The following is a 10,741-nucleotide window of genomic DNA, read 5'->3' as shown; positions in this document are numbered from 1 at the left end:
CCCCGGCGGCCATGGGCCGAGGGCGCCTCTCGCGAGAGGCCGCGCGCCCGCCCGCTCCCCGCTCCCAAGATGGCGGCGCCCGCGGAGGCGGCGGGCGGTCGAGAGCGGTTCTGCACGCGGGACGTGGCGGTGCCCGGGGGTCCGTCCGACTTCGGGTCGCTGCTGCTGTCGGCGCCGGTGCTGGCGGGGCTGGAGGCGGCTGGGTTCCACAGGCCTTCCCCAGTGCAGCTGAAGGCCATTCCGCTGGGGCGCTGCGGGCTGGGTGAGCGGCGGGCTGGGCGCGGGGCGCGGGGCGCGGGGCGGGGAGCGGGGCTGGAGGCCGCCGCCGGCCCTTCTGACTCCTGTGGTGGCTCCTTGCAGATCTCATCGTGCAGGCCAAGTCCGGCACGGGCAAAACCTGCGTCTTCTCCACCATCGCCCTGGACGCGCTGATGCTGGAGAGCCCGGCCACGCAGGTGAGCGCCGGGCCCCTTTGTGAGGTGGTTTGCCTTGGGCTATGGGAAGGAATTGAAAGCTTTAAGCTTCTGAACTATCTTGTGGCATTTGGATATAATTCTCTGTCACTTACAGGCTCTTATTTTGGCTCCTACACGAGAGATTGCTGTGCAGATCCATGCGGTAATCACAACTATTGGAATAAAACTGGAAGGTTTGGAATGCCATGTCTTCATTGGAGGGACGCCTTTGAACCAGGACAAAATCAGACTAAAGAAATGCCATATAGCAGTTGGCTCCCCAGGTGAGGATATGCTACATTGTACTTCATTGGATACTGCGTGGTACTTCACAGCACAAAAAAATGTTATGTTTGAAGTCTGGTTTCCTTTTGTTGTTAATAGTAGAGGAGAGTCCCAAAGGGCAGTGACAAAAATGTTTAGACCAAGATAGTATTTTTAGCAAGAGATTATACTAAATATGCCTTTTTTGAAGGCTTATTAAAGTGAATTTTAAAAATTAAGTACTGTGAAACTTATCTTTAGAACCTTTGAGTTAATATTTGTGAAGCTGAGTTTACTTTTTTCTTCATACATAGGTCGAATAAAACAGCTCATAGAGTTGGACTACTTGAATACAGCTAGTATCCGTCTCTTCATTCTTGATGAAGCAGACAAGCTTCTAGAAGAAGGCAGCTTTCAGGAGCAAATCAAGTAAGAAAACCACATACCCTATGCATTTATCTGCAGATTAGATGCATGTTTTTTAGTCATTCCCATTTTTTTCTCTCGTAGTTGGATTTACTCTTCACTGCCAGACAATAAACAGATGCTTGCTGTTTCAGCTACTTATCCTGAATCATTAGCTAATGCTTTGACCAGGTATATGAGAGAACCAACGTTTGTGAGGTTGAATCCTACTGATCCAAGTCTCATTGGTGAGCCATTTTTATTGATAATCTTATCAATAGATTTAGAATAGTATCCTAAAACCAAAGCATGCATCCTAAAAATTTTTAGATTCTTTAAGTGTTTCATCTGTTTAAGGAAAACCTGTCTGGTATATTCTTATTTGTCAACTGTGTTTATGTTTAAAAGTCTTTGTTTTAAATGCAGTGACATGTTGATAGCAGCACAGTGCTTTGCATGTTTTTTATGGAAACTTTCATCTGATGGTCTCCTTGGTTTCATGCTCAGGGTTGAAGCAGTATTATAAGATCGTGAATTCCCATCCACTTCCACATAAAACATTTGAGGAGAAAACCCAGCATCTACAGGAGTTGTTCAGCAAGATTCCATTTAATCAAGCATTAGTCTTCTCAAATTTGCATAGCAGGTAATAAATCTGAAATAAAATCTGTTAAAAGCATGTTCAAAAGCAATGGTTATAATACCCACTCATGGGTAAACTTCTAAAGATCTTTTATAAAGTACGCAGATTTCAGAAACGCAGATCAAAAATATTGAAAATAAAGCTTTAACACAGAAGTACCTTGTATGTTAGAGTACAGTGGGACCTAATATCCTATTGCTTTTGTACATCTGTTAGGTGACTGTCTGGAAGATGATGGTGACAATTTTGGAATGGAATCCTTGGCTATTAAGAGTAGTGTGTGTGGGCTGTTAGATATGTAGTTTTATTTACTGTTTTCATTCTGTGTATTGTATCAGGGCTCAACATCTAGCTGAAATATTAACGTCTAGAGGCTTTCCTGCTGAGTGCATTTCAGGTAAGCCCATTCAAAACTTTGTGATTTTGTTGGTTGAAGTTGTGCACAACTGTGACCTACAATAGTAAAATTCATCCTAAAAGCTTGGTTTGTATGGCTTCTGTTTGAATAGCTAAGAAGAGCATTTGAACCTTCATAGGTCTTTATGACCTACATATTAATTGAATTTTTACATTGGTCAACTTTACAGTCTTCTAATTTGTTTGAGAAACGTTTTATGAGTATTTAGACAAGTGCACTATTTTATTTTTAAAGAGAAAGCTTAGTTAAATTTGTAGCTGGAAGCAGTGTTTTCTGGGAATGCAGATATTGAATTTACATGTCTATTCCTAGCTTCGCTGTAAAAAGCAGATAGTTAGCTTTAAATGTTTATTAGAAATCTTCCTTTGAATTTTTACTTCAGCATTTTTTCTGGGATTGTAAAATAAAATTTGTCTAAAGTCGATGTTATTCAAATGGGTTAAGTATCTATGTAATCGGTTTCTTTCTCAAATGAGCAAAAGGAAATACATTGCCAAGAAATAATTCTTACTCTCAAGCTTGTTTTGCTTGTTTCCTGTGTACTCATTTAGAACTGGTGTTTGAAGAAGTTTCTCTCAACCTTATTTCTCGTATCAGCTACAGTTTACAGAGCAGTGTCTTCCAGAATTTTAGGGGCATGAAACTGAAGAACATGAGCTATTTATTCTAACTTTTGTTTCTCTAGGCAGTATGAATCAAAATCAACGACTTGATGCTATGGCTAAATTAAAGCAATTCCATTGTAGAGTTCTGATTTCCACAGACTTGGTGAGTTAGTATTTCACAGCATGTGTGAGTATTGCAGATAAAGCTGTTTGAGATAGTTAGATTTGTCTTGATGTTGAGTAGAACATACACATACTGATAAAATGGGTGACTTGAGTGCTGTTTGACTTTACACTGTGAAACTTCGAAATTGTCTCCTGCTGTTCATCTGTTTCAAAAATCAGTTTTAATTTAGCTGTTGGATGGTAGAAGTTTGTAGAGATTTCAGAGGAGCAGAGGTGTTAACTTTGGGTAGGAGCTATGGGAAGAAGTTCTTATTTAGTGCAGTATACTCGCAATAGTAATATCCCAAACAACTTCAGATCGAGCAGTGGTTATGTTTGAAGCACTCAGCTTTTTTTTTGGGTGGTTAATGTATTTCTTCTGTTGTTTGCTTGAGGTTCTGTCATGGAAAAAAAAAATCTGCATGCTGTCAGGTTGACTTCTTTAATGCTGGGAAGAAATATGCTTGTTCGTTTTAGCTGTGCAGAAGGAATAAATAAAACGATCCCTAGTTTTCATTATCCCAGTGCATCGTGCCTGTTCTATGTGTGTATTACTGTAAACTCACTGGAAGTTCATAGGTGCTTTATAGTGTGTTTTAATAACTAGAAGTTACTACATGAACAGTTATTCCCAAATGTGTTGTTGTATTTCTTTAAATTTCTTTTTCAGCATATTCAGTTATTTTTCCCCTTCTTTCCTTTTTTTTGTTTTCTCAAGACGTCTCGTGGAATTGATGCTGAAAAAGTGAATCTGGTTATCAATCTGGATGTACCTGTGGATTGGGAAACATACATGCATCGCATTGGCAGAGCTGGGCGCTTTGGTAAAAGCACAGTTGTGGATTTCCTGAGGTTGCACCAGCTTACATGGGTCTGGTTAGGTAATTATATTTTCCGTTGTGTATCACAGGAACTTTAGGCTTATCTGTGACCTACTGCTGCCGTGGAGAGGAAGAAAACATGATGATGAAAATTGCTCAGAAATGTAATCTTCGGCTTCTGCCTTTACCAGGTATGCTCTCTCCTGTGAATGCAGCTACATATATATAATTTTTTTTTTTGTTGGTTGCATTTTGCTGCTCATCTAATGCTTCAGACATCTACAGTAGTGAACTGACATGCATCTTCTCTGCTAAAGTGGCATTATTTTTGGTACAGTTAGACTTCTCATCCCCAGTGCTTATGACCTCTTATGTAACTGCTGCAGTTGTGGGAAGAAATAGGAAATGAACTTAGTGCATGACTATAGATAGGGACAGGAACTCAGAATCCAGCTGTTGCTTAAGCAAGTGCATAATTACTTGGATTTCAAGAAATTCAGTATGAAGCCTTTCTCAGGCTGTAAGATACAGCAGAAGGAAAGAATAATTGAAATGAGATGATCTGCTGCCATGCTTTACCAGAAGCTGTTCTGCCAAAAATGTAGCACTTAACCTTCTTACATAACTACTAATTTTTTACCTGATTAAATAAGATGTGAAATACAGATGATGAGTAATGCAGTGCTTGTTGTATTAATCAACTTCTTGATGCCTTCTGTGAAGAAAATGTTCTGGTTATTTGAGCTCTTTCAAGAAGTGAAGAAGTTGGTTTGCATCCTTAAAATGTCTTAACATCTTATCCGTGCTTTTACAAAGCTTTCCTTCAGTACTCATTTGAATTCCAGAAGGAAGGATGCACTTAATTGAGTGCCTGCTTGTTTCCCTTTTGTACAGAGCCTATACCTCCTGGAATGATGGATCAGTTTGAAGACTGTGAGGTTGAAGTCAAACCTGTTGTATATACAGGTGCTTCTGTGAATTCTGACACTGTGCCTCTCAAATCAGAGGAACCAGTACTTCAGTCTGTTCAAAATAGTTTTGTGGAGGTACGTCAGCCTCATTCTGATCTTCCAGGTGAAAATTCTGTAGAGAGGCCAAAAAAGGCTCTGAAGCAAAAGCTGGTGAAAAAGTGCAGAAATTCCGCAAATGTGGAAAAAGGTAGCAGAAACCCCAAAACTTCCAGTTGCAACACAGAACAGAAGAATCGAGTAGAAACTGTCTCCAGAATAGGTGTACAAAGTAATAACATGGGGGCTCCAGATGAAGAAGCATTGAAAAAAAATCTTCCCAGAATTCCCTGCTTGTCATCTTTCAAAAACCAGCAGAACAATCCCTGGAACTTCTCAGAGTTTGTTGAGGACTACGAATACTTCATTAAAGAAGGGTTGGAGAGAGATGTTGAAATTTTAAGAAGCTATTCAGGCCCAGGGGAACAATGTGAGCTCCCCAGAAATGGTGATGTAGAGTGGAAAGAGATGGAACATAATACAGAAACAGTAGCAAATGGTGTGTCTGGTGACAGTGACGGTTCGTACAGTTCAAGGGCTTCCTCCAATAGTAGTGAAAATAACTCATGCTTTGAAGCATTTTCAGATACTCAGAAGAATGCTGTTCCTACCATGCATCAGGGTCTTACAGGCTTCTGTCCTACACCAGAGAAGTCAAAGGAGCTATCGCAAGTCCCGAAGCAAAATAAAGCGAAAAAGAAAATTCCGAAACAAAACTCTAAACAAAAGAGAAACCATTACCATCAATGCCCTAATCCTTCCACAAGAAAAACTGAAGATGCCTGCTCCTGCGGCTCTTGGGATGATGCTGTTCCTGGGTTTCTGCAAGAGGCTTGGAGTTATAAAAACTACTGGAAATCTTATTATCAAGCATGGCAAAACTACTATGCTGCAGTGTCTCACATGCACTACAGGAAAAGTTACAGACAGTTTAACTGGATGAATGCTTATCATGTCAACTCAGTCTACCTTCAGGAACTGCTGAACAGTGGTGATTAATATAATGCTTCTGCTGTTAAGGATGGGCTGGTTGGTACAGCAAATGGAAAATACCTGTGAAAACGTTAACTGTCTGTCTACAAGTACATTGTCAGACGTAAACAGATTGAAGAAAAATATTGTCTTTTTCATATGCGAGCTGTGTCTAGGTAAATGTTTTACATGCATTCCAGTGGTGATGTTACAAGTTGTTAATAAAAGGAAATGAAAGACAGCTGGATGTTCAGTTGCAATCTTTCAAATGCTAAGTAAATAAAAGACAAAAGTCATTTGCTTCCATGTAATAAAACTCTGCAAGGAGAAAATGCAAACCAACCCGGTTTTCTCTGCCTGATTTCCTTGCTTGTAACTTCTGGATGAGGATGAATTCATAATGAGACTACAAAAGTTGTTTATAGTCAGAGATCATTCCCCCTTTTCTGTAATTCTCTTATTAAACATCAGGCACTGATTATATACCAGTTATTAGTGACAGACTAAAACCTGCATCTTAATGCTTGTATTGCTAATTCTAGTCCAGTTAATTAACACTGTATAAATAACATTTCTATAGGACAGGCAAACTGTGCAGTAGGGGATGGTTTAATTATGTACAAAATGTGCAGCTATTATAATTGGTCTGTCCCTCAGGGTGCAACAATATCAGACTTGCCACACTTAAAGGAAAGCTTTAATTAGAAATGAAATTACCTGTTAGTACTAACATTAATTGGTATTTCTTGTTTTGGTTGCGCTGCCTCGTACATAGCTATCCTGAAGCAGGACAAGATGGAAGTGGTGGCTGGTTTAGGCTATTGATGCTAGTCTGACTCTTCACGCTAATTTTGAAACTTCATCCTCTAGCTTTAGTATGTTTGGGAACAGAGTTCTATGGCTAGTATCTTTTGATTTCTCAAAGTTCACCAGAGCACATCTAGTCCATTGCTTTCTTTTTTTTCTTGATCAGGGTAAGGTTTGATTATCTTTAGTGAAGCACTGCTTCCTATCTACTACGAACTGTGCTTCCAAGGAGAACTTCAATTTGGAGAGATGGATGTCCTCAAGGATACTCGGTTGCTCACTTTTTGCTATTCTCAAATCAATTATGAGAAATACGCTTTCACTCATATTAATAAATTGTTTGGGAGTTCTTAATGGTGCAATATTCTTGTGGAAACCCTGTGGTGTCCCTGGCAGCACTTGTGCAGTTTCTTGTGCAGTTGTGGGTCTAAACTTTATGCCATGCAGTTCAGACTCTGCTGTGAAGAAGAACTTTAGGATTTTTGTAGTTTGAGTGGCGTAGAAAATTAGCACAGGATTAGTTGAGTGCTGTCCTGCATTGGGCTATTCTTGGTGTTTTTTTTTTTTCCCCTTTCAGCTGGGGAAATGGTGTCCCCTAGTGGGTGTCATGCTTCACTGCAAGAAATAAAAGTCTTAAGTTCAGCCCTCACGGTGTTAGATCTCACATTTCAATTTTTTCAAATAATTTAGAATCGTTATTAAAAATTTTCAATGTGACACTTTCTCTTATGGTTAAGATGAGATCAGCTCTACTTGTTAGAGTAGAAACAATCTGCAGTTGAAACAATCGGACCCTATCTGTGATACAGAATGCAAGCCTTTGGCCTAACAGGAACTTCTAAGACCAGGCTGCCTTTTAGAAGAAAGTAATAATATGTGCTCTTTAAGTTAAATAAGCATTACTTTAGGAATATTTTTCTTCCTGTTCTTCTCTTCCCCTGCATTGCCCCATTGTGTCACAACAAATCACCACAGGGAGAGGGCTCTTCTACATTACATTTGCATAATTTTAAGATTCTGGTCTGGTTTCCAGGATGAAGTTTGCTGCAACTCTTAACATGCAAAAGGAAGTTGCTGTAAAAGTTGCACTTAGGTATCTGCTTTAATGCTCTTCTACAGCATCTCTCTTATCTTGCTGTTCTTGTCAATTATTGATGAATTAAGTGGTTTAGTATTTAAATGCAGCTCAGGTTGCTTAGGCTATTACCCAATGTTCTCCAAAAGAACCTCCCAAAATCTTTTTTTAGAAGAAATCTACAGCATCGTCTTGGTATTTGTGGCACATACTCTGTTTAATCCAGATTGGATACATCAGGTACAGCAGTGGCACAAGACTCAATACTGTAAATGATATACAAGTTTCAACATATGCACTACAATTCCAAAAGAAGACAACAAGAAACTTGGTTCTTCTAGAAAGTTGTTCTCAAATGAAGCTACCTGCAGTTGTATACAGTACATTTTGTATCTGTCCTCTGATGGTTGTAAGCAAAGCCCATTTATAGTACGAAAATAGAAAATAAGGTCGAGAGCTTCTCATAACATAAAACTCCTAAAGAAAACACCATTGGAATGCCTTACTAATTTATCAAAAATATACCATCACACGCATTTTGAAAGATACTTCATTGGTCCAAGGAGCCTGTGGGAGCTCCCAGTCATAGTTGCCACAACTGAGAAGAACATTCGGTATGGTTATTAACTTCTCACCCACACAGCTGTGTGGCTTCCTGTGACTAGTACGAGTTTAAATCAAAACAAAAACACGTGCACACATATACACACGAAAGTAACAGACTATTGACTGAGATCAAAACTCAGGAAGGAATTTTCACAAGCTCTTTGTCACCTGGTCTTTTGAACGATCCACCTGTAGTTTTTCTGGCACAGTTTTTGCGTTCTGAATGTAAGTAGCAGTACTATTTCGGTACGCTTTCTCTATGGTATTTTTGTCGGTGTTAATGAACTGAGCTTCACTTTAAAACAAAAAAAAGTTATTAATTGCTATACAACTTGTATAATTGGCATAGAGAGGTGAAATGACTTCTTCGAGGTCACTTAGTGATTCATCAAGACAATTAGGAGTAGAACGTAGGTTCCTGATGCTACCTCTAATCAATGTGCACACTGCATTGTGTTTGCTTTTAAAGTTTTAGAAGAATAAAACCATTATGAAGGGTGTTTATGGCATCCAGAAATGTGAAGCCTAAAAACTTGAGTTCTGAAATTGCATATCTAGTGCAGTTGCTTGAAGTGTTGGAGAACAAGTGATTTTTTTTTCAATCAAGGTGTATTTTATTGGTAAGTTATGTGGAAAGTGGGTAGTATTTGCCTAATTTTAAAAGCACAATAAAGCCTTTAGTTCAAAGCTGCTGCTCTTTGTAAGCCATCCATGAATGCTGACTTTGTAGCTCTGACATCTGACATTGATAAAATACTAAAACAGGATCCAAGGGATGTTGCAACCCATAAATTAAATGTGATTTTTAATATACTGAATCTGTTTTATAATACACATAAGATACAATGTTTGCAACCTCTTTACTTAAAAAAAAAAAAAAAAAGCAAAAAGTAAATATCTGAAGAAACTGTGCTTCCTCTAGCTGGTATTTGGATTTCATGCACACTCTTAAGCTGTCTTAGCTAGAACAATGGTTTGCAGTACAAGTATATTATCAACTGTTTCAGGTTAGGCAAACGGCATTGATTTAAATTTAGTATTTCTGGAAAATACAAAGAAGAATGTATTTTTCTAATGTTTCCTTTTGAATTATATATTAATTTTATTCCACACTAAAGCCATGTGTGTTACTTGGTTTACCTTTTCGCCATTTTACTTTTACAATGCTAATTTCATGCAAAAAAAGGCAGCTTTCTTTCCATGTGGAAAGGAGAATAATTTGACAAGATGTGAAAGTATAATGGCAACAAGGGAAGGGAAAATAAGGTAAGAATTATGGCTGAACAGCAGGGGAAAAATCCTTGACATTGAAATCTATTAGTCTGGAATAAGCTCTCCAGGGAAGCAGTGGGAGTCCTTTCTGTGGAGAATTTTAAATGTAATCTAGAGAAAGCAGTGTGATATATTGCAGTGAAGGATCTTGTGCTAGTGGGGCATGGATTACGTTTTTATTCTTTAATTTTTTTGTACCAAGTTGTGTTGTCAGTAGCCTCTTCGTTATGGCTATACCTAAGATGTTTAAGGAAAAGAAAAGTAAAAGTTGGATTTTTGAAAGAGTAGATGAAAGTTTAAGCCTGGATGGGAAAGGTATTTCTCATCATTCTTAACCAATTGGATGTGTTTCCTTCTATTAGCAGTGCAATGCCAGGTGAGAAGAGAGTGAATTGATAGCATAGGCTGAAAATCTGTGGAAATATTTTTCCCTCAAAAAAGAGTTTTGAAAAGAAGCAAAACAGTTAGATAAAGGTGTTGCTTCTTTAATATTTTTAGTATTGCTTTATGAAAGACTGGAAAAACAACCCCCTTCCACATGCTTTCTGTACCAACAATCTCTTTATATCTTTTTTCATGAAGAAGGAAAAGCTATCAAAGCTTGCAAGGAATTAGAGGGAGAGGGAAGGTTTTTGAAGTGAATTGCTGAGATACTACGGATGTTTTGCTGAGCAGTCTTGCTGATCAGGCTGTTTTGTGCCCCCTGCCTTTCAGAAAGGTGTCAGGACTAGAAGCAGCCTGGGTTTCTGGATACTTCTCCTGGAGGTAGCCCACACCTGAAGAATTCCCCTTCTACATGCATCAGGAATGACGAGGGCTGGAGGGTACGTGCTGGTTTTTGTATCTGTGGCAATGTACGTGTTTGGCCCTGGGCACGCCTGGTACTGGGGAAGGGGACAAGGAGACTGGTAAGGCAGGGCAGTACTGGGAACCACTGAAGAGAATGGCCCAAGGCCTTTGGTTAAAGTTCTGGTCTAGGAATTCTCAGGACTGACTTGTCTTTATCTCAGAAATGGTTTGTAAGTTGCTATAAAGATTATGAAGAGCCTTGCAGTTCAGTAAAGGTAACTGCTTTCCTTTATTGTAGGAAAAGTGGCTGTAGTACTGTTCCTACGCTCTTGTGTGCAAATGTTTTTCCTTCTTCCATGCATCTCATTTGAAGGATGTTTTGTTCTGCCCTACCAACCACTGATATGATGGCGATAGATTCTTGTCTTTGCTGTTTC

General features: G+C 39.1%; 1 protein-coding gene across 1 annotated transcript; it reads left to right on the top strand.

The window, feature by feature from the left end:
- DDX20 (DEAD-box helicase 20) lies at positions 1-5,996 on the top strand. Its single transcript, XM_035561576.1, has 11 exons — positions 1-262; positions 361-455; positions 571-739; positions 1,034-1,148; positions 1,230-1,372; positions 1,632-1,770; positions 2,106-2,164; positions 2,871-2,953; positions 3,674-3,779; positions 3,866-3,967; positions 4,671-5,996. Exons 1-11 carry the CDS (start codon positions 70-72, stop codon positions 5,780-5,782), a joined length of 2,316 nt encoding a protein of 771 aa, XP_035417469.1. The 5' UTR covers positions 1-69; the 3' UTR covers positions 5,783-5,996.
- Positions 5,997-10,741: the final 4,745 nt, after the last annotated feature.

Source organism: Cygnus atratus, chromosome 24 (genome assembly GCF_013377495.2).
Source record: "Cygnus atratus isolate AKBS03 ecotype Queensland, Australia chromosome 24, CAtr_DNAZoo_HiC_assembly, whole genome shotgun sequence".
Lineage (NCBI taxonomy): Eukaryota > Metazoa > Chordata > Aves > Anseriformes > Anatidae > Cygnus > Cygnus atratus.
Note: the sequence above shows the minus strand (reverse complement) of the source record. Positions and strands in the feature narration are given on the sequence as shown.

Bases quoted from the DNA above. Each gene is read 5' to 3' on its own strand.
- DDX20 (XM_035561576.1), top strand. From the start codon at position 70: ATGGCGGCGCCCGCGGAGGCGGCGGGCGGTCGAGAGCGGTTCTGCACG. The intron at 2,165-2,870 runs GTAAGCCCATTC...TTGTTTCTCTAG, and splicing joins TCCTGCTGAGTGCATTTCAG to GCAGTATGAATCAAAATCAA. The intron at 3,780-3,865 runs GTAAAAGCACAG...TGTGTATCACAG, and splicing joins TGGCAGAGCTGGGCGCTTTG to GAACTTTAGGCTTATCTGTG.